Source organism: Rattus rattus, chromosome 3 (genome assembly GCF_011064425.1).
Source record: "Rattus rattus isolate New Zealand chromosome 3, Rrattus_CSIRO_v1, whole genome shotgun sequence".
NCBI classification, from domain to species: domain Eukaryota; kingdom Metazoa; phylum Chordata; class Mammalia; order Rodentia; family Muridae; genus Rattus; species Rattus rattus.
Window position 1 is genome coordinate 67226189 of NC_046156.1, and position 22389 is coordinate 67248577.

Consider the following 22389-nt stretch of genomic DNA (forward strand, 5'->3'; position numbering starts at 1 on the left):
ACTGTCAGGATACCTTTCCCATCCAAGTTGTAACACTCACACAGTCTGCCTTACCATTTGAGGGGGTTGTATGGAAACCTACTATGTAGAAGCTTCTTAAAATACATGCATATGTAAAAGAAATCTAAGTGAAATCACCAAATTTGGGAGGGGAGGTAGACAAAGTCCCAACTAGGCTTGTCTTGTCACAAAATAAACTCTCCAGTGTCAGCAGTGAGTTATAGCTAATTAAGTTGTTGGCCAAAGGGATCCCCATGATAACCCCAAAACAACTCAGGCTACTGACAAGGCTATTGGTTATTCTTCACAAACTGATAATAAAGCCTTGTTGCTAAAGACAATACCTACATAACTCGTTGAGTATAGAGAAGCTAGAAAGTTGCCTACCTAGAGCCTTCACTCCTAATGACTAATGTTCATAGTACTGGCAAGTACTCTGTATGCTACAAGAGGAGCAGAGTAACCACTAGCCCAGCTATAAATCCAGTGATCTACAGTGCTTACCTGCCTGTCACAACTGGAGATGGTGAAATATGCTGGTGCAGTAATGGCACAAAAGCTGTAGGGATAACTAACCACTATCCGATTGGATTTAAGGCCCATTCCATAAGGCAGAATCTATGCCTGACACTGCTCAGGTAGCCAAGAATGTGAGGCTTAGACAGGCCACAAAGCTGCAGAAAACCAAACACTATTGTTCTGCTAAAGGAATGTAGCAGTATATTGATTCCAAACCTGCGATACCTATAAATCAGGCCTCATTCAGCCATCATCTGAGAAACCTCCTCCTGCAGTAGATGGTAACCAATATATAGACCCACAACTGGACAATGTGCTGAGAGTGAGAGACACGGAACATTCTATTGTAAAGGGGCTGTCTTCACCAAACCCTTCTTCTTGGGACGCAGGGGACAAGGCAAAGACAAAATGTAAGATTATAAAAGCCAGGAGGGAAGAAGGACGGTAAGGAAACAAGGCCATCTAAACCCAGCAGTGCCAATACACACATAAGCTCACAAAGACATAGGCATCATGCACAAAGCCTGCAGAGCCTTGTGCCAGGCAGGTTGCTGAGAAGGCAAGCGGACATAAGCCCATCCCCAACCCAGAAGCTTTCCCCAATTGACGGCCACTTGCGAAGATTTGATGAGTGTGCAAGCCATGCTGGCCATGTCCAGAAGTAGATGGCCACTTTTGAATTTGTTTTTGTCTCATGACGCTTTGTTTGGCTATTATTTCACTTTATAGCTCTTTTGTTTATATACCATGGTTTCTGATTCTGTGATTTTATGGTGTGTGTATGTGTGTGCGTGTGTGCGTGTGTGTGTGTGTGTGTGTGTGTGTGTGTGTGTACATGCTTCTCATCCGTTTTCTTTGTTGTTTTTTGTTTTGCTTGATTTATTTAGTCTAGTTTGTTTTTTATTTGCTTGTCTATTTTCTAAAGAGAGACAGAAGGTGTGAAGTTGGACATGTGGGGAAGTGGGGAGAATCTGGGAGGACATGAGGGAGGAGAAACCACGATCATAATATAAGAAAAAATTATTTTTAATGAAAAAAAAAAGTCTGCCTAAGCTCTACAGGAAAACTGCCACAAAACAAAACAATAGAAGCTAGGACTGCAACTCTGAAAGTGTGAGCTTCTTCAATACTCACTAAACTGCTTATCCTAGCACTGCGGAAGCAGAAGCCCAAAAAACATAATCATCTTTACTACTGTAATAAAAATTAATCATCATAAATTTTATTTTCCCTTTTATAAAAATAAGATTCTTTTCTCATACAATATATCCTGATTACAGTTTCCCTTCCCTGAACTCTTCCCATCCGGACCTGTCTCTCATCAGAAAAGAGCAGGCTTCTAAGCAACAACAACAAAACCTAACAAAACAAATATAAGAAAAGCAGTGACTGCCCAGCAGCTGAGGGAAAGAGCAGGAGAGGGCACAGCCTCCGGGGACTGATTTCAGTTTCTTGAGAAATCTACGCATGTGCTTACACGCAAATCTGGAGTATAAATTACTACAAATGTTAGTGAGCACTTTAGTGTAACTAATAAGACATTCTAAAACATTCCAGAAACTCTTTCTGGAGGTTCTGCAGAAATGTATCCCACGAAAAGATAAAGGGCACACAGTCAGAGCACCACTGCTGGGCACTTACACACAGATACTGCGGTGAGCCCGAGGCCCTACCAAACACTCATCTTGTCGTATGAGAACTCTGGACACTGAGCGGCTTGGTGTACGCTGGAGGTTTTGTGTACATATATTTGGAGTACATTCTAATTTTCTTGTTAGTTTTAAGTTTTAAAAGAAATAAGAAAAGGTACTTTTATTTAAAGTTTTAATGTTAAGGCTACTTCACCAACTAAGCATAAAATACAAATAATCTGTGACTCATAAAAATTTTAACATTTGGCATTTATGTCTTAGATTACATTCTATTTATGTATGATCACATGTGAGTTCACGCTCCACAGCACGTGTGGAGGCCATTTCTCTCCTACCTATGAGCCCACTGATCAAACTCAGGTTATCAGGTTATGCAATACACACCTCTACCCACTAAGCCATCTCGCTGCCTCTTGAAATTTCCTAATGGATGTCTTTTACTCTGATTATTCTACCGTTTTGTCTATAACATGACTAAAATGAACAATTAAACACTTCTCAGACTGTTAACAGGAGGTACAGTACTCTAATAATCTAAGACCTTTAAGTATTTTACTCAAATTCATCCAGATAAGCACAATCTAATTCACATTGCATTTTTAATTCAAGTACAATTAATTTTTACTTGTTCACTATTCTGTGTCTTTTAGTAACATAGAATACACAGTCTAAAGACTGAAGTTCAGTTTTTATATTTTAAAAAGAGGTTTTGGGTCATTCTCACAATTAATAATATAGAATAATTTAATTTAAATGATATAATTAAAGAGTGAAAGTATTTCAGTATACCAAATGAAAACATTATTTAATTATATTAGACTTCACTCTCTTCTAAAAAGGAGAAAAACGGTTAAAGATGAAAACACAGACTACAATGAAATTACACAGGTTGCTGGGCACATGTCTGAAACCCTTAGCAGCCCAGTGCAGTTGCTAGAAGCCTATTACTGCTTATAAAACCTAGTTCCGCTGTTGGTGAAACAGCACACAATGACAAACAGCTTCCCTGCTACAAAGGTGGCAGGAAATCTATCAAACCGAACAATAAAATTGCAATTGAGTTTCTTTGGCTTTTTATAGCAGCTGCATATATCCTGATGCAAAAGCAAAAGCCATCCAATTCTGCAACTTAGTTCTTTACACATTGGTTCTTCCTCCAGAACTACAATATAAAGTTGAGATAATGAGACCCAAAAAACACTGCAAAAAGCAAAGGTAAGCTTTAATGATATAGTATAATTATAATAGCACATGTAAAAAAGGTATTTAAAATGCTTTTAAAGAGATACTCTTACAGAGAGAAAATTTGGCTACAAAAACCTCAACAGAATCCTTAGCATGCTACAAATCGTTCACCTCCTCACTCAATAACTCACACCTAACCCAAACTCTATTAGATATTCATTCGAAGAGCTTCGGAGCACCAGTTCTCCCTTTTAAAAATAACTGTTAACATTTCAAAGTCAAAACGAATGAATGTAGGAATATTTAAATAAGTTGTTTCATATAAATTTTATGGAGAAGAAATGCCTTTTAATTTTTAATCAATGAAGTCTCACACAGAAAATGAAAATATATGTATGGAAAACTAAAAGTGAAAGTTGATATTACAAGAGTCAATATGAAACAAGCCTTTCTTTGCCTCTCACAATTTCATTTACTACTTTAAATATAGCATCATGGCAAAAATGTAGCAAATCTAGTTTTACTCCAATTTAAAAATACAAAAACAAAAAACACTCCACAACCACTTCAGTCAGCATTTCCGTTAAAAAGGAGGTAGAAGACTGGCTTTTATCGGAAAGTAGACACAAGGCCTCTCCTTAAAGCAATTATTTTCTTTACAAAGCAGTTTTAAGATCTGTTTCAAATCAAAAGGCCCTGAAGTAAAGAAAAATATAAACTAAACAATGTCTGCCTCTTCTCTCTGACCACTCTATATTTATTCTATATAATCCATGTCTTAAAAAAAAAACCACTGCTTGCAAATACTATATTTCCTCCTTTTTCTGCACTGTATTTAAACTCACAAAACAATAAAGATTTTTATTAATTAAAACTCTATTAAGAGACCATAAACTAAGGTACACATTCAGTTTCTGTAGACTTTGCACAGCTCCACATACTTTTTTCTAAGGACTAAAACATCTTACACTACATTATCAGCTTAATGTAAAGGTAGGCAGATATGAATTTTATGAAAGTAACAAAAATATTTCCAGCATACGCAGAAGAATATTTATACTTCTCTGTGCATAAGAGCTTACTTTATGTATGTGTATGTATGTGTGCATATATGTGCATGTGTATATACATACGTGTGTGTATATGCACACATGTGCATATACATGTGTATGTGTGCATATATATGTATGTATGTTTGTATATTTTGGAACTGGGCCTCTATAGTGCCCAGACTAGTCTTGAACAAAGGATTATCCTCTGCCATGATTGCAAACAGCTGTGATTATAGGCAAATACCACCAGACAGAGCAAGAGGCTACTTTGAAAGTACAGATTTACATCCTGGGGTATAGCTTAGTACCAGGGAACTTGCACAAGGCCCTGCACTGGATCCCCAGATCTAATAAACTCTTCTAGAATTCCTCCACCACAGGAATAAGATTCTGAAGCCAAGTGGTGGTGACATACACCTTTAAACCTGGCACTCAAGAGGCAGAGGCAGAGGCAGGTGGATCTCTGTGAGGCAAGCCTGGTCTACAGAGTGAGTTCCAGGACAGCCAGGGATAACACAGAGGAACCCTGTCCCATTAAAAATAGGATTTTGAGGTTGGACAAAGAAAACTACAATAAGAAGTGCATCCTAAATTCCTCTGCAGAAGTGATCCTACATTGTACTGTGAGTGGCCATGGCACAGGTGCTTTCATAAGTAGCCACCAACACTATTTGTGGCTTCCTGCTAAGACAGAATTGGTTATAAATACAGAGAAAAAGCCAAGGAGCTTTATAAAGTGATGACAAACTTCTTCCTCTTGCTACAACAAATGCTTAATATGTCACTCACTACTAAAAACTCAGCACAAAGCACAGTTCTACGGATGATAAGAAATGTTAATAGCTGCTGATGAAATGCAAGAGAGGAATTATATTAACAGAGCAAGAGAAGAGGCATCACAGGGACATACATCACTGCTACATATACATAGCATTCTCCTTCATGCAAGTCACCTCCATGCAAAGCTATTTACCACTTTTTCCTAAATAACACTGTCTCTGTGGCTTTGCTTACTCTGTCTGCTTCCTCCACCAGAAAGTCACCCAATTTCTCTCTCCATAGATTTACTTAGACTGTGCTCAATGTCCCCGGTTCCACAGCCTCCTCCATGACCTCTAGGAGAAGCGGCTGTTTCTTTCACTGTGCATTTCCTTTCTGTAGTATTCATGGCCTGGACCTTATATGCAGCCCTTTTTGCATGTATGCTATATTCCACTAGATAACAATACTCCAGGATAATATCTGTTTTGAAATCTTCTTTCGACTTCCATAATTTCTAGGAAAGTATTGAAATAGAAGAAGCAAGAAGGAACAAAAAATAAATACGTATAGAGAAGGAAACAAAGGAGAAGATTTTAATATTGGAAGGAAAAGAGTAGAGAACCACAAACAGACTGGGCACAGCATGACTGGAAATGCTGAGGAGACAAAAACAACCCGACAACAAGGCGCTCAGAGCGGAGTGGAGACGGAAGAGGTGCAGCTCTACTAAAGGAGGAACAGTAAAGGGAAATAGGCTGCCACCAGAAGGCAGAGGTACTGACTGTGCAGGGATAATGGAGAGAACAGAAAAGATGTAAGGTGGCGATAAACGTGGAGAAATGGAAGGCAGAGACTAGAGAAAAGCAGAAAGCTGAGCAGGCAATCATGGAGGCACAGGTCACACCAAGCATCATGGCAGGAAACTGACGCACAGGCCAGGACTGGCAGGAGACGCTAACAAACGTTACATGCTGTGAACTCATACAGTGAGTGACCAGTTAAGTCCTCAAAATGGAAAGCACTGTGTAAACAAAGATTTGATACCAGGGGTTACTGAAAAGATCTAAAAGCCTACAGCCAGAGTGCAGTTTCTGTCAAGTAGCAGATCTTAGAAAACACATTTCCATGGCATCAGCGAAAGACAAGGTAGACATGTGAGAAAATACTTTTAAAAAACTAACTTCTTATTAAAAGAATGAATGAACAGCCAAAGGAGGGAAATAACATGTTTTTAGATTGATATATCCATAATCTTACATGGGACCTGTGGTATTCTGCTGTTTGGTAGAAATCTACAGAGAAAATCCAACCCCACAGTTAAGTAGCTGGATAGGAGAACTTCCCTGACACTTTGAAAAGATCTCACCCACTCCCAAAGTCTTCAGGTGACACTTAACATCCCTCTGAAGGTAGCATTCCCTAACCATCCTTCCTTCGGCAAACTCATATATACTTAGAAAACATGAAGATGTCTGCTTCTTGCTTGGCACTTTCCTAACCTTCAACGTTACCATGTAGCCCTGAAATCGAGTCCAAATGCATATGAGGCTCAAATACAAACCAATTATTCTCGTTACTTCCTCTAAAGGTGAAAACCTACTAACAGGAAATCAACCAGATTCCAGCAGCCCACTACAATAGAGGAAAAGTAGTCAGTATTTACAGAACAAACGGATAAGATATACAGGGATGGGAAACTGTTCCTATACAGGATCACACTCTGGACAGCTGGGGCTTTAAGAGTCATGTGATACTGTAGGAAAGACTCAATGTATCCTTGTAGTTCAAAAATAGCCATAGAATAATAAATATATGAACAGGAGTGATTATGTTTCAAAATGTTTATTTATAGCAATACATCAGGCTGGATTTTGCCCTTGGGTCATGTTAGCCGAACAATGCTTTGGACTAAACTGATCAGTATCAAAAATCTAATGTGTATAACAAAGACACTTTATTAAATCAGGGCCAATTTTTATTTCCCAATAGATTTTCTTAAGATTTGTTTGTTTACTATTTTAATTATGTATATTGTGTACTTGGGTATGTGTGTGTGAATACAGATGCCCTTAGACACCAGACATACTGAACACCCCTCACACTAGAGTTAGAAGCAGTCAAGCCACCTGACATGGGTTCTGCTAAGTGAACTTGGGTCCTCTATAAGAGATCCTTCTCCATCCTAGGTGCTAAGATTAAAGACATACAGAACCACACACTCAGAAAACAAGAATTTAGACTGTGATGATATATAAATTAAAACTTTAACCTATCAAATACTTTAAATAACAGACGTGATGAGGTGATGTGAAACGATAAGAACTTAAAAATAAATGCCAGTAACAATATAAATGTATGTACTAATTTGAGGGGGAAATCACATTATCCTACAAAGTATTGCATATTACAGCTCTAAGAATTTACACAAACTCTCAAATATGCATAATTTGCTCATCAACTGGTGGAAGAGTCAAGTTGAGGCATGGAAGACAAAACAAATGAGAAACGAACAGAGTACTGGAGTAGATATGATGAATCCAAACAACACTATATAAACAATGACTTCCACAAAGCCATTCAAATGCTAGCATTAACCTTAAATTTAATATAGAGGTGAATACTACTTATTATTAAGACATGGAAAGGTTTGACAGTGTGACTCAAAGGCAGTGAGAATGCCTAGCATACACACTGCACTACGCTCAATACCTTGAACTAACCAAACTAAAAACATATATGGTATATACCTTAGTAAGACTACAAAGAAGATATATAAATAGTGACATCAAATTGCTTTAGTGGGAATGAGAGTAGGAGATTTGAAGAATATAGACAAACATTTGAAAAGGGATATTTAATTTCATAAATGCTAAGTGCTAGGCATCTTGCTCTTTATATCCTTCTGCGTCTCTGATATTTCATTATAATTTTTTGAAGATAAAAAAGCAAAGAACAGGCTGGAAGAGGTGACATAAGCCCACCACTCAAACTTAGGAGGAGGAAACAGGAAGATCACAAGTTCTACTTCACTCTTAACCAAATACTAAGTTCATGGCCATCCTGGGTTACACCAGACACTGTGTTAAAAACAGGAAAACAGGTGAGTAGGTTCGTTGAAACCAATTTTTTACCTGATTTTGGCCTGAGTAAAGTGCAAATAAAAACCAGAACTTCTCTTTTTATTCAACTTTATATTATTTACAAGAGAAAAACAAAAAACAAAATGAAACAAAAACCTCCATCCTTGAACGTGGTGCGCCACCTTGTGTTCAAACCTCCCAACAACAATGAAAACTCAGAAAAACAAAACAAACCTGAGTGTGGCATCATAAAATATAAATTCCTATATATTATGACATGATGTTCAATTTTACTTAAACACACATAATACTTACACTTAAAAATAATTGTTTCAGATCTATATAAGTAAGGAATACTTTTATTAGTACCTTTTAGTTTTTACTTCACTATATTTTCAGAAAATGATTTGCCTTTTTCCTTTATTTCAAGCATATTAACATTTTACATGAGTAAAATCCAAAATTAGTTACATAAACCGACTTACCTTTGAATGTGTGATGGATAAGGTGTCTACCCACACTCGCCAGCCGCCCCACTCATACTTGACTGCATGGTAAAGCAGGATCCTGAATATGGCATATACCATTTCTGTTATCTTTTGCTCATCTGAACTCTTAGGATTAAAATAGCAGAGAGAAAGCATCCATTCTTGCCACACAGAGCACTGCAACAAGCTCCTGAAAATAATTAAAAATATACTGAATTACTATAAAATATAAAATCACCAGAGAATTCTAAAGACTAAAGGTCTGTAAAAGGAAAGGGGGTTGGGGAGAGAAGGGAAGGAGGGGGGGAGGACAAGCCAAGCCAGGCTTGGTAGTACATGCTTTTAATCTCAACACTTACAAGACAAAGGCAGGTTGGTCTCTTAAGTTCGAGGCCAGCCTGGTCTACAGGAGTTCCAGGATAGCTTGGGCTACACATGGAAACCCTGTCTCAATGTGGGGTAGGGGGCTGGATCCAAGCCCTGGTTGTTTATAATGTATCCAAAACAATTTTAACAATGTGGTAATAAAAATTCTAGCTTGTGAGTGTTACTTACTCACACTTATAAAAAGGAATTTTTCTGAGACAAACTAGAATCATCCAAAAGTCGACATGAATACTGTAAATAAATGCCTTCTGCTCCAGCTTACCTCCTGTTTTCTCTACTGTTATTAAAAAGTTTAATCATGTCAGAAAGAAATGCTCGGCGAACCTCCATGCTCTCGGGGCACTGGGGAGAATTTCGAAGTAGGGTCGCAATTACTTTTAGTATCTCTGTAAGACAGTTCATAAATAAGTAAAAACCAAACACAACAAAAAATTCATGAAGTTAGATAAATATAAACAATTCCTGAGCTTTCCTTTATAAATGCCTACTAAAAACAGTTTACAAAACTTGGGGAAACATGCTAACTTAAAATTTATTTTAAAGAATCTTTAAATTTATAGAAAGGAACCAATATTTGTTAGGAAGAGCTTATAAACAAGACAATGACTTAATGTCATGTTGACCGCCTCTCCTCTCCAACCTTGACTTTGACGTGATGAACAAGTGCTCTACCGCTGAGCTACGCCGCAGCCAGTTACAGTTTATACAGTCCGAACAATCCGCTCAAGTCATAAACGAACAAAATGTTCAGTCTCTGCCAAAGAGTAAAGTTGAACTTACAAAACAAAAATTCAAACCATATTCAAAATCTTAAGGAGAAAATATAAATTCTCACTCTGAAATAAACTACACACTTTCTTGTATGAAATAAAAATTTAAAACTATAAAAAAATGAAAACACATTCAAGCGTGCCGAAGAACCTCCATGGTGGAATGCACGCCCTACATATTGTCTTCAGCGCTAACTCTGAAAGAAGAGCCGGTGCACGTCGGTCTCCAGGCCCAGGTGAGCAGTACCTCAAACCAACACATCAGACTGCCTGCCTCTCCTGAGCCAGCGGGTGGCATTAAAAGGTCAAACACGAGCTGAGTGGGTCCTCTCCAAAATGCATGTGCCACCCACATGATAAGGTTAAGAGATGGAACCATTAAAAGTAATCAAGCTTGAGTTCTCTCCAATTAATGAAAGGAAGGCCATTTTTTTAGGACTCCAGGGTAGCTTTCAGCTTGCTTGTTTTGTCTTTCTCAGTGGGCAGAGCCACCAGATCAAACAGAAGAACCTTCGGCTTGGACTTCTGAACAAAAACAATTGGAAAAGGTAAAGTCTATTCCTTTGAGTTAACCAGTCTCTGCAACTATGGTAGAGCAGCATGTTCTGGGTTGATAAAATACTCTAAAACTCTTAACACTTACACTTTCCCCTTTCAACTCTGAACAATGAATGATATCATATGTTTTGGGAAGCAGAGGAAACTGGACTTCAAAGTCTCTTGCTTTTAAAACTGATAGGATGGCTGGGCGGTAGTGGCAGATGCCTTTAACCCCTCCACTCGGGAGGCAGAGGCAGTTAGATCTCTGAGGGCAGCCTGGTCTACAAAGCTAGTTCCACCACAGCCAGGGTTACACAGACAACCCTGTATCAAAATAATTAATTAATTAAATAATTTCTTTTTTAAAAAACCATGCTATGATGTGGCATACTACACACAGAAGAAGCACAACAGGTAACTGAATTTTAGAACTCCTCCCCATACCAAAAACACTTGAAATTCAGACAGTCCTTTAGTTACTTTGATGCCATCTTAAAAGTGAGACGAGAAATGAACCTGTTCTTCATTCTGTATGTAAGAATTCTAAGTTAAAGGGACTATGTCCCGTATCTAACTGGGCATTCCTATACTTGCAGTATTTTAGATAAAAACTGTCCACCATCGTTTATGTAATTCGGCCTAACTTCACTAAGCAACATAATAAAAACTTATCCAAAAAAACTAAACCAAGAACGTATAAATAAAATTTAAAACCTTCACATAAGCCAACTAACACCACCAACTGGTGAAACATTCAATAAAGACATAAATAAAACTACTATGATACATTCCTTGAGAAAAGATTTACTTGCTTCAATGTTACCATTTGGTTTCTCGTAGAGACTGTATTCTTACAGTAGCAAACGTAACTGTAAGTATGTGAGATACATACGAGGGTTCTGTATTTTTACTGTAGAATCAGGATCTGGATGCTGTTTGTGGATCACCTGGGTACAGATCTGCTCTATGAGGATCTGCGAGAGGAAACACAAGCTGCATTAGCACAAGAGCTGGAGGAGTCACCATTAAGGAGGTCGAAGCACAGCACTAGAGCTCAGTGTGTGCAGATGGGCATGGGCCTCACCTTGTAACCCCAGCCTCAGGGACACTGAGGCAAGAGGGCTGCCAAGACTTGACAGCCAGTCTTGATGACAGAGCTAGATTCTGAAACAGCCTGAGAGTCAGAATGACATGCTGTCTCAAAAATAAAATTTATAATATAACCCTATATTTTCAATGCAAAGTTGTCCAAATACATAAATGCCTTTAATACCATGATACTTTTACTTCATTGTAAAATGAATATCAAAGTCAACACAATGGAATAAACACAAATAAGGACAACAAGATTACTTGGTGATTCATAATTAATAAACTTCTAAAACGCAGCCATATTACCTGTGTGTAAATAATTTAAAAGTGGCACATTATAAAGCAAAATACTAACCATTATACAGACACCGTAATAATAAATTAATGAGTAATTTTCTAGCTACATTCTTACCTCAAACAGAACATTATACATGGTCATTGTGATTAGATTTGTCTGAAGCATGAGTCTCTCAGCTAGCAGCGAGAACAATCCATGCCCAAGCATGACTTCAGCTTTTCTCCTAAAATAACATGTAAGAAATCACAAATACAGAGTTGGGGTTTACAACTAAATAAAGGGAACACAAGTGGACTTTTTGTTGGTTTGGTTTGGTTTGGTTTGGTTGGTTTCGTGTGTGTGTTTGTGTGTGTGTGTGTGTGTGTGTGTATTTGTGTGTGATTGTAAATTTCCACTCAATTACTATCACAATATTTTTTAATCCAAAACTTTCACTGCCAACCACAATATAAACACAGCTGAAGTTCAAGATACAAAAGAGATGCTATGTTACAGCAGAGCTAAACCTAACTAAATTCTGCAGAGCATTGTCAGTTGCTGCTATCTACCAGCACAAGGCTGTGCACTGCCAGGTACAATCACCAAAAGACATAGATGCCTCAGAGTAACAATTAGAGGGAAAAAAAGAAATGTACATAATTTAAGAAACTAAACACTATAGAAATATGTGCATTAAAATTAGCATTCTAGGCATAAACTTTAAAACTAGGAATCATGTATTTTAACTCTACCCTGGGGTCAGCAAACTTTTTCTATATAGAAAATACTTAAGATCATATATATGTAGTCTCTGCCACATCTTACCATTGCCTTTCTACAATAAAAACAGTCACAGGTAAGCAAATCATAACATGTCTGAGATATAATAAACTTCACATGCAGGTGGCACCTGGGGTCACAAAGACTACAGTTTACCACAACCAGTTTGGTCTATGTCCAAAATCTAAATTTCTGTGATAAACTGTGAAGTAGCAATAGATAGAAGATGATGGCTGTCACATTTAGGTCACGATATCAAGGTAAATGATACAGATAATATGCAGGGTGATTCAGTTCACCAAGATTAATTAAGCCTTCAAAGCATTTATACTAATTCTCATTAGTATAAATGAGAACACATAATTTTCAAATCAGAACTTAAATTGTCTTGTCCAGTTTTATCTTTAAGATATGCAATAGTGACATTAAATAGGAGAATTATGACTAAAAAAAACTAAGTAACTAGCACGACAACAACAACAAAAGTAACTAAAGGAATGACAGAACAGAAACATGATTCCAAAGATTTTAATAAATAGTAGCCAACAGGTGATTTTAGATTTCATGCCTACTCACTTTGGGGCCAAGTGTTTTAAAAAGTAGCCCAGTGCCTTGAGTGCCTGTACTCGGATTCCTTCACTTTTCGATGCCAGAAGTTTATAGATGACACTGAAGAAATAAAAATTAAGAACAAATTAGTCTAAATATAATTTTCAAGGTTAATATCATCACAAACTTATTTTAAGTAACATATAAGTAAATTTACTATACATTTCTGACATCTAACATTCATTTATTCCAGTCTAGAGATCCTTTTATTGAAAACAAGTCAGAATTAACTAAAAATTCCAACAAAAACCCAAGTACAGCTCAAGGCACACATATGTATGCTAATCTTCTGTATAAACCTGGAGTAAAACACTGTTTAAAGGTAGCATATATTTAAACTTATGAATAATTATCACCATGAAAAACAAAAGAATGGACCAGTAATATGTGATTGTCAGAAAAGACATGTAAATAATACATTTTAGTTTTTAAAATTAATTACTAGGTGTGGTGGCGCATGCCTGCAACCCCAGTACTCTGGAAGCTGAGGCAGAGGATCACCATGAAGTCTGAACTACATAGAAAGGAAACCCATTCATGACTGTAAACCTAACTAGAGATATTTGGCTAAGAAAGGCATAGGCCCTAGTGGGGAACTTAATACTGCTGTAAAGTTGACATAGTGTCAAACTGCCTTTTAACTACCTATGCTTATAGCAATAGACAATGTCCCTCTTCACAGTGAATGGTTGTAAATGCAATGACTCATGGCTACTCAAGATGCTGAGAAAAAGTGACTATTGAGAATATAAACCACACACTCAAAAGTTTAAGGGAACATTACAGAAAAGAATAGAAAAACCTTCAGAGTTGGAAGACAGGGAGAAGGGTTACAAAATGCCATCTTCTGAGTCTGACACTGATACTGCAATCTTGAACCCCCCACAACAGGTTCTCAGTTATGGGTGGGGAAGGGCTTATGGGGCCCCAAACCTCCCTGCTCAACTAATGGCCACTTAAACACTCTGGGAGAGAGACAGTCGCTGTCTTCAGGTTATACCCACAGGTGAATGCAACCAAAGTCCAATGCGTAGTTGCACACCTATGGTTACAAAGATGGCCCAGTAAGTTTCAAAACAAAACAAGAAGATATGAATGTAGGAAAAGAATTTTTAGGGAGGAGACTAACAAGAATGGGAGATGAGAATAACTAAAATGAATTTTATACAAGCATAAGACATTTAAATAATAAATACATAATAAAGCAAGAAAAAATTGTAATGAAAATATTTTATTAAATGAATAATTCCAAAAGGAAAACAGACTTAAAATCTCAACTAAAAAGATAAATTTTACAATAAATTCTCAAGACTAATATTAATTTAATCTTAAAAGAACACTGAAGGCCTTCTGATAGATGAGTAAACACACAAAGTAAAATTTAAATTGTTTATTATAGCAGTCTTTTCTACATAAATATTTATATCAAAGACAAAAACTAAAATTTTATGATTACCTAAAAATTAAAATGGGGCCAAACTGATGGCACCTTTAATCCCAGCACTCAAGATACAAGGGCAGAAGGATTACAGTGAATTCAAGTTCAGTCTAATCTACCCTATCTAAAGAATTTTAAAGAAAAAAAAAAGCATCTTCCTAGGTAAACTGCTGAATTTAATAATGTATTCATGATTGGGTGGGAAAGTGGACAGGGAGGGGAAAAGGAGAACATGATAAGGTATTGGGGGGGGGGAGTGAAGCCCTGAGGGTCAGCACAATGAATGGAAGCAGGCGACCTCAGGAGGTAGGAGGTGGGGGACCCTGCAGAATGTACCAGAGACCTGGGAGGTGAGAGACTCTCAGGACTCAAAGGGAGGGACCTGAGATGAAATGCCCTACAGTGGGGAGAGGGAACCTGTAGAGTCACTTGTAGAGTCCACCTCCAGTAGAAGACAGGGAATCAAATGGAGGGACGGAGTTGCCATCTCACAGTCAAAAACTCTGACCCAGAATTGTCCCTATCTAAAAGAACCGCAGGGACAAAAATGGAGGACAAAATGAGGGAAAGGAAGTCCAGCGACCACTTGGGATCCATCTCAAGGGGAGGCTCCAAGGCCTGACACTATTACTGATGCTATGGTGTGCTAACAGACAGGAGCCTAGCATGGCTGCCCTCTGAGAGGCCCAACAAGCAGCTGAATGAGACAGAAGTAGATACTTACACCCAACCAATGGACAGAAGCTGGTGACCCCTGTGGTTGCAAAAGGGAAAGGATAGAAGAAGTTGTGGAAGAGGGCAACCCCACAGGAAGACCAGCAATCTCAACTAACTTAAACCCCTGAGATCTCTCAGACACTGAGCCACTATCCAGGCAGCATACACTGGTTGGTTCGAGAATCCCGACTACACACAGCAGAAGATTGCCTGGTCTGGCCTCAGTAAGAGATGATGTACCCAACCCTTGAGACTTGAGACCCCAGGGAGTGAAGAGGCCTGGTGGGGTGGAACGGGAGAAGGAATGGAATGAGAACTGTTAGAGGGTGGACCAGGAAGGGGATGACAACTGAACTGTAAAAAAAGATTAAGTATAATTTTTTTAATTAATAATAATATATTCGGAGAGATGGCTCAGTGGTTAAGAGCACTGACTGCTCTTCCAGAGGTCCCGAGTTCAATTCCCAGCAACCACATGGTGGCTCACAACCATCTGTAATGGGGTCTGATGCCCTCTTCTGGCATGTCTGAAAAACAGCTACAGTGTACTCATATAAATAATATATTCATAAAAAGAATAACAGAACTTAAGACTCATTCACCAAAAAATCATGAAGTAATCTCAATTTTAATAAGTTAAAAATCTTAAATTATTTTCTTCTATAGACTTAGACTCTAATAATATGTCTCATATTTAAGAACCTAGTATTTCCAACGTAATGCTTTACATTAACTAGAACTAGAACTTTCCAAATGCTGACTCTTACCGCAACCCATTCCTTTGGTCAAAGGCAGGAGTCATGGAGTTAGGATGCTCTGCCATTAATGCAACAAGCAATTGTAAGACATCCATTAGATTGTCGTCCTAGAATTATTTTAGAAAATTAAAAATAAAATGAAGAAAATCAACTCTTTCAATAATGAATACTTATGAAACAATATAAACTTCAACTTTAAATAAACAAGTAACCAAATCTATAATATACCAGTTTTTTAAAAAATGGTGTTTTTTAGTTTAATTAAAAGTATTTACTTACAATTACACTTTAAATATGCAGTTCAAAGAATATACCATAAAATACCCAAAGATTTTCTAATCAGAGAGACAAATGGCTTTCATGCTATACTATATCACGGTATCACTGCACATGCTCTATAGAGACATGCAGCTGACATAACTGAATGTTTTTGCTGCTGTCAGTCAGCTCACCGCCAGCACCCGGGGATCTCACGCCCTCTCCTGGCCTTCACAGCCACACGCAAATCATAGATATACATGCCAGCAAAACATATATAAACATAGATAGATGATAGACAGATGGTAGATAAATACAGACAGACAGACAGACAGACGGACATAGATGCATAGATACATAGATATGTAGACAGTTTAAAGATAAAATATCTGAACCCATTTAATTTTCAAATAAGCAGTTTTAACCTCTATTACAAAAGTAACTTGTTTAACAAAATATGCAATACAAAAATATGCATGCAAAAATTAATGAGAAGAATATATTGTGGATTTAAATCCAATCATTTTAGCTGTTTCCAAGCCAACTTTTCTTATTTGTTAAACTAGTTCCTAACAATTTGCTTTAGTGTACTTTATAAACTAAATAAAATCTAATTTTAGCAACCTCTGAAAATCTTTCAAGTTGTTTCACAGGGACATACTGTGTCAATAAAAAACATTAAAATAATGCTGGCCTTATTGGGCACCAATGGGAGGAGAGGCCCTTGGTCCAGCCAAGGCTCAATGCCCCAGTGTAGGAAAATACCAGGGCGGGAGACGAGAAGGGATGGGTGGTTGGGTGGCTGAGTGGGGGAACACTCTTATATTAGAGAGGGAAGGGGGATGGGAGAGGGGGATTATGAACAGGTAACAGGGAAAGGGGATAACACTTAAAACATAAATAAAAAATATCCAATGAAAAAACATTAAAATAAGGATTCATTAATATTAAATAGACATTTATTATCCATAACAGTGATACAATCAGTAAATATTTCCATGATGCTTTTACTTTTAAAAATCATTCCTAAAGCAGCTTACGAAAATGAAATTCACGATACAGAGATTTGAGTCTTACCTCATGCATAGTCAGCAGGTAATTAAGAATGGCCTGTAGCTCATCTTCCTTTACTCCAGAGTCCTTCAGAAACATAACACATGTATCTGAGCCTTACACATAAAAATCATTTTAAGATCAGAAAACATACATAGATTTAATCAAGTTCATCAGCTGCTAGAAATCTAAAAATAACACAAAAATCTAATTTAAAATAAAATTTTGAGGAGGCATAAAAGACATACAGTATGAAGATTATAGAGAAATCAAAGGGCAGGGCTCTTGCCAAACCTAATGTGACATCTAGTTATGTACCACAGCTTAAAGAATAAGGAATACAAGGAGGGAAAGTCCTGTACAAGTCAGTGATCCAGGCAACTAGGAGACGAAAGCAAGAGAATCAGTAATTCAAGCCATCCTGAAACACACAATGAACCAAGCCCAGCCTAGGCTATATAGACCCTGTCTTAAAAGAGAAGGGAAAGAGAAAGGAACGAGAAAGGAAAGAGGAAAAAAAATATTGGTTAAAAAAATCTAAAGTACAGACATAATATTTTATTCTTTTCTTTTTTCTCTTTTAAGGGATAATCTCATGTAGCCCAGAAGGGAGGGGTAGAGGAGGGGCTGTGGGAAAGGGAGACTGAGAGGAGAAGGGGCCAGATATTGGACTGAAAAGTGAACAAATAAATTAATGAAAATCTAAAGTGGTATTTTCTAAAATCAAAAGGCTCTTTTTAAAAATATTAAATTTTATTTTATTTATTATATCGTTTATTATTTTATTTATTTATTCATTTGTAAAGGCTGATAAATCACTGTGGTATATTTATACAAAAATTCTGCTTCTTCAAGAATGAATGCCAGGCACAAGGACCCTGAAAATGAAAGCCTACTTAGGTGCTTTGTGGGCTACTGTAGCACACAGGCAACAACAGAACCTAGTGTTAAACAGGGACTCTAAATGATTGCCAAATGAACAGACAAATACTCTGGGATTCTCATGGAAATTCATATAACAGGTATTTAAATTGCCAAACTCCAAGTCGGCAGTAATTTATATATACCTGAAAGTAACAAGAATGAAAAACAGAATATGAAAACTCTCAACAAAGTTACTGTCTTACTTTACTGGCAAAGAATGAGTAAGCAGAGACCATATTTTATGTAAAATTATCAGCTATGACATACATGGGGTAGGGGAAGAAACAAACTTACCTTCATCACTAATTGCTTAATGAACATCAGTAAGAATGCTCGCAGAGAAAGTATTTCTTTCTGATTGGGTCTTGGTCCATCTTTAAAGACATACATTATTAGTATTTCAAAGATCTCAAAGCTAACTAAAGCTTTCATTCCTGAGAGTTTTTCCATTTGCTTAAGAGAAACGCAGAGCTGAGCGAAGAAAACAATTCATTAAACCCAGCACTCAGAAAAAGAAGCGGGAGCTCTGAGTTTGAGGCCAGCAAGGTGCTCAGATAAGTTCTAGGGTAGCCAAAGGTGCATGGTGAGACCCTATCTCAAAACACACACACACTCACACACACACACACACACACACACACACACTCACCACACACACACATACACACACTCTCTCTCTCTCTCTCTCTCTCTCTCTCTCACACACACACACACACACACACACACACACACCAACACACACCAATCTTCTAAAGAGTGACTACCTCTTTAATGGTTGTTGAAAGACAAGCACTATTATCGCTCTCATATTAAACCATACATGCAATATCTAAAAGCACAAGATAGACTCTATTGCTTGCTAGGCAGGACATGGCCTTTGGATTCCTGCATACATGAGGCATGAGAGCAGGTGAGGGACTGACTGGGAAGAGCTGGGATAGCAGGGTGGAGGTAAAGAGATGCTGATGGGGAGGGAGTATGATTACAGTACACATATAAAATGTTGGCAAAATAGTCTTTTTAAAGTTCATACTTCAAAGAGGTGAAAGGATTTCAAAAACAAACATGGTGATAAAAAATTATACTTGATAATAGTATTTATATTTATACTTGATAATAGTATTTATATTTTGTTCTGAAAGCACTTGCTAGTCAGACAGTAGAAATTTACCAAAAATTTAAACAGTAAAGAAAAACCTAAACTTTGGACAGTAAAATGTTATTATGCGAATTGGGTATGAAACAACTTTTTCTACTGTTGTCCCTTTTAAGTGCTTACAGAGAGAAGGCTCACCACCCAGGGCTGGAAAGGAATAAGAGAAACGTCCTGCTGACTCCCTCTGACATCTCCAGTACTTGGGCAAGTCCTTGGTCACACATGGCTCACATTAAGTCAATTTTCATGTCTCAAGCATCTAATTCCAAAGTACAAACCTCTGAAACCAAATAACTATTGTTTCAAGATCTCAAGTTAGGGACCTGTTTGCCTCATAAATTCAAGTTTCCCTCACTAATCACTATTTACAGCTAGTGCCCAGACCACCAAAGCACAAGACCACCATGACCTTGAACACATCAATTAAAATAGGAAGAAAATTGTGTAAAATGTGTTCCACATGAAATTCCTAGACAAATAACAAGCTAAACAGACAAGAACCACAAAATTTGTCCAGTTGACCTGTGAGACTCCTGAAGTCAGTAGTTACTTATAAAATGAAGATCAGGACATGAAACTAGCAATCAACTTATACATGGAAGTCCTACACCACCATGAAATCTCCATCAGAAAGTTCTAGATGTGGCCTAGATCTGCAAGTACCACATGCTTGTCAGCTTAAACACATGATATGAGTTGTGTCTTTGCGGCTCTCTCAGCTGTCGATGCATTATTCTCAGACAATAAAGAGTTTATTCTGAAGATAAAGTAGCATAAAAGTATAAGATCTACCTCTGTAAGTCACTGAACGGACAAGGCCTAACAAAAAGATGGCTCAGCGCTTAAGAGCACTGGCTGCTCTTCCGGAGGTCATGAGTTCAATTCCCAGCAACCGCACGGTGGCTCACAACCATCTGTAATAGAATCTGTAATAGCCACTTCCAATGTGTTTGAAGAGAGTGACAGTGTACTAACGCACATAAAATAAATAAATAATAACTTTTTTAAAAAAAGTCATGGTTTTCTGGCTCCTTCTAATTTGAAGCAACAGCCTTTAAATGCTGCCAAGGAACAGGACGCACCCTCATCTCAGACTGTGTGTTACGCACCTCCCAGTGTGGTCCATCAGCACAGGAACTGCACAGACCCAGGCATAGAATCAACACGAGCCAAGGAGCAACACGGAGACCAAAAGAGACTTGAAAACACCTGATACAGGGAGCTGCTCTCCACTGTTAGGAGGACTCAACAGCAGAATGGCTGCCCGGTACTACAAAGGGAGGGAAGTCCTGAACACATCTGACACAGAAGAGCTGCTCAGCCCATGTGGACTGTGAGCATCTTAGAAGCTGCACCAGTTGTTCCTGAGCCCACCTCAGATCAGTGTTCCAGCTTCTCTCGACACAAGCCAGTTTGATAGACGTTTTACAAAACTTACAAAGCTTTACTTTGACCTTTCATGAACTTTCCACATGTTCAGAGAATATTACCCTTGGAGTACTATTCCCTTTCGTGATTATGAAAGAAAACAATTACTGAAATTTTAGAATTGCATTGCATCTCTATTATAAACAAAATCCTTCGTTTCTATGGAACCTCCATCTCCACAAAGGACCATTTCCAACCACTCTCACTATAGCTATCTCAGCACCAATCCCAGTGAGCAACTAACTGTTTTCCTCAGAGGCAACGGGTTATAACTAGCCCCATCGTATTTGCTATCCCAACAAGTCACTTAAGAACAGTTGCATTCTTCTACAACAGTAATGCAGTGTTGGTGACAGCGATTTATAACAAACTAATAAATTTTGCTCAACCAGGGGCTGTACAAATGGTTCTGAGGTTAAGAGCACTTGATCAGAGGAGCCAGGTTTGACTCCCAGAACCTACACAGTAGCTAAGAACCTTCTACTCCATTTGTGAGGGATCTGATATCCTCTTCTGGCCTCTGAGGGCAATAGCCACACAGGTAGTACACAGATATATGTGCAGGCAAAACACTCAATCACAGAAATTAAAATGAAAAAAAATCGTACTGTTGGTTTCTTTTATATTCTGATTTTACCACATGAACAACATAGCATTCAGACAGCAGAATTATACCTAATCCTTTGGGGGTGATACCACTTCGGTCCTGAGGATTCACTGCCCAGTAGTAGTACTTCAGTGTGTGCATGATGAGCAGCACTGTTCCAACTCTCCGAACAGTATTATATATGTTGACTGTTCCGATGAATTCAGTGGACAGGTAAGTATAAAGCATCAACTGAACCTACAAAACCAAAAGGAAGAACACAGGCAAAGAAGCTCATTGGTTCCCATCTCATAGGCAACTACATTTGAACTATGTTCATTCCAAAGAATACAATGTGGAGCTTGATGACATCATATCAGACATCAAAACGCAGAAGCATACATACACACACTCCTTATAAAGTAAATATCCAAAATATATCACTTTTTGTTATATTAACATGAAAATAATTCACTTATCCTCATTTAGCAGCCACCAATTTCTCATTAGTATCTGTATCTTTAGAATAAATTTTATGGTTTAAGCAATTGTTTTGTTTTCTGTGCTTTTCTGGGTTAATGGGTGGGTGGATTTGTTTGGTTGGTTGCTTGGTTGCTTGGTTGGCTGGTTGCTTGGTTGGTTGCTTGGTTGGTTGCTTGGTTGCTTGGTTGCTTGGTTGGTTGTCTGGCTGGTGACTGAGACAGGATCTCACTATGTAACTCTGGCTAGTCTAGAACTCAGACTGGCTTCAGCCTCACAGGAATTCACCTACCTCCGTCTCCCGGATGCTGGAATTTAAGAATTAATGGTAAATGTCACCATGTCTGGCCTTATATGTTTTATATAGATGCTTTCTGTATTTTACAGAAAAGTAGAAG

The 22389-nt window shown here is 37.9% G+C and overlaps 1 protein-coding gene across 1 annotated transcript in view; it reads right to left on the reverse strand.

Moving 5' to 3' along the window:
- The window catches only part of Lrba (LPS responsive beige-like anchor protein), a 543225-nt gene that overhangs the window by 434051 nt on the left and 86785 nt on the right, over nt 1-22389 (reverse strand). Inside the window, exons 14-22 of the mRNA XM_032898147.1 lie at nt 21601-21769; nt 18636-18715; nt 17442-17504; nt 16116-16213; nt 13161-13253; nt 11940-12048; nt 11328-11409; nt 9388-9511; nt 8736-8928 (exon numbers count right to left, since the gene is read on the reverse strand). Of these exons, the coding sequence (XP_032754038.1) occupies nt 8736-8928; nt 9388-9511; nt 11328-11409; nt 11940-12048; nt 13161-13253; nt 16116-16213; nt 17442-17504; nt 18636-18715; nt 21601-21769 (1011 nt within the window). The remainder of the gene's footprint in view (nt 1-8735; nt 8929-9387; nt 9512-11327; nt 11410-11939; nt 12049-13160; nt 13254-16115; nt 16214-17441; nt 17505-18635; nt 18716-21600; nt 21770-22389) is intronic.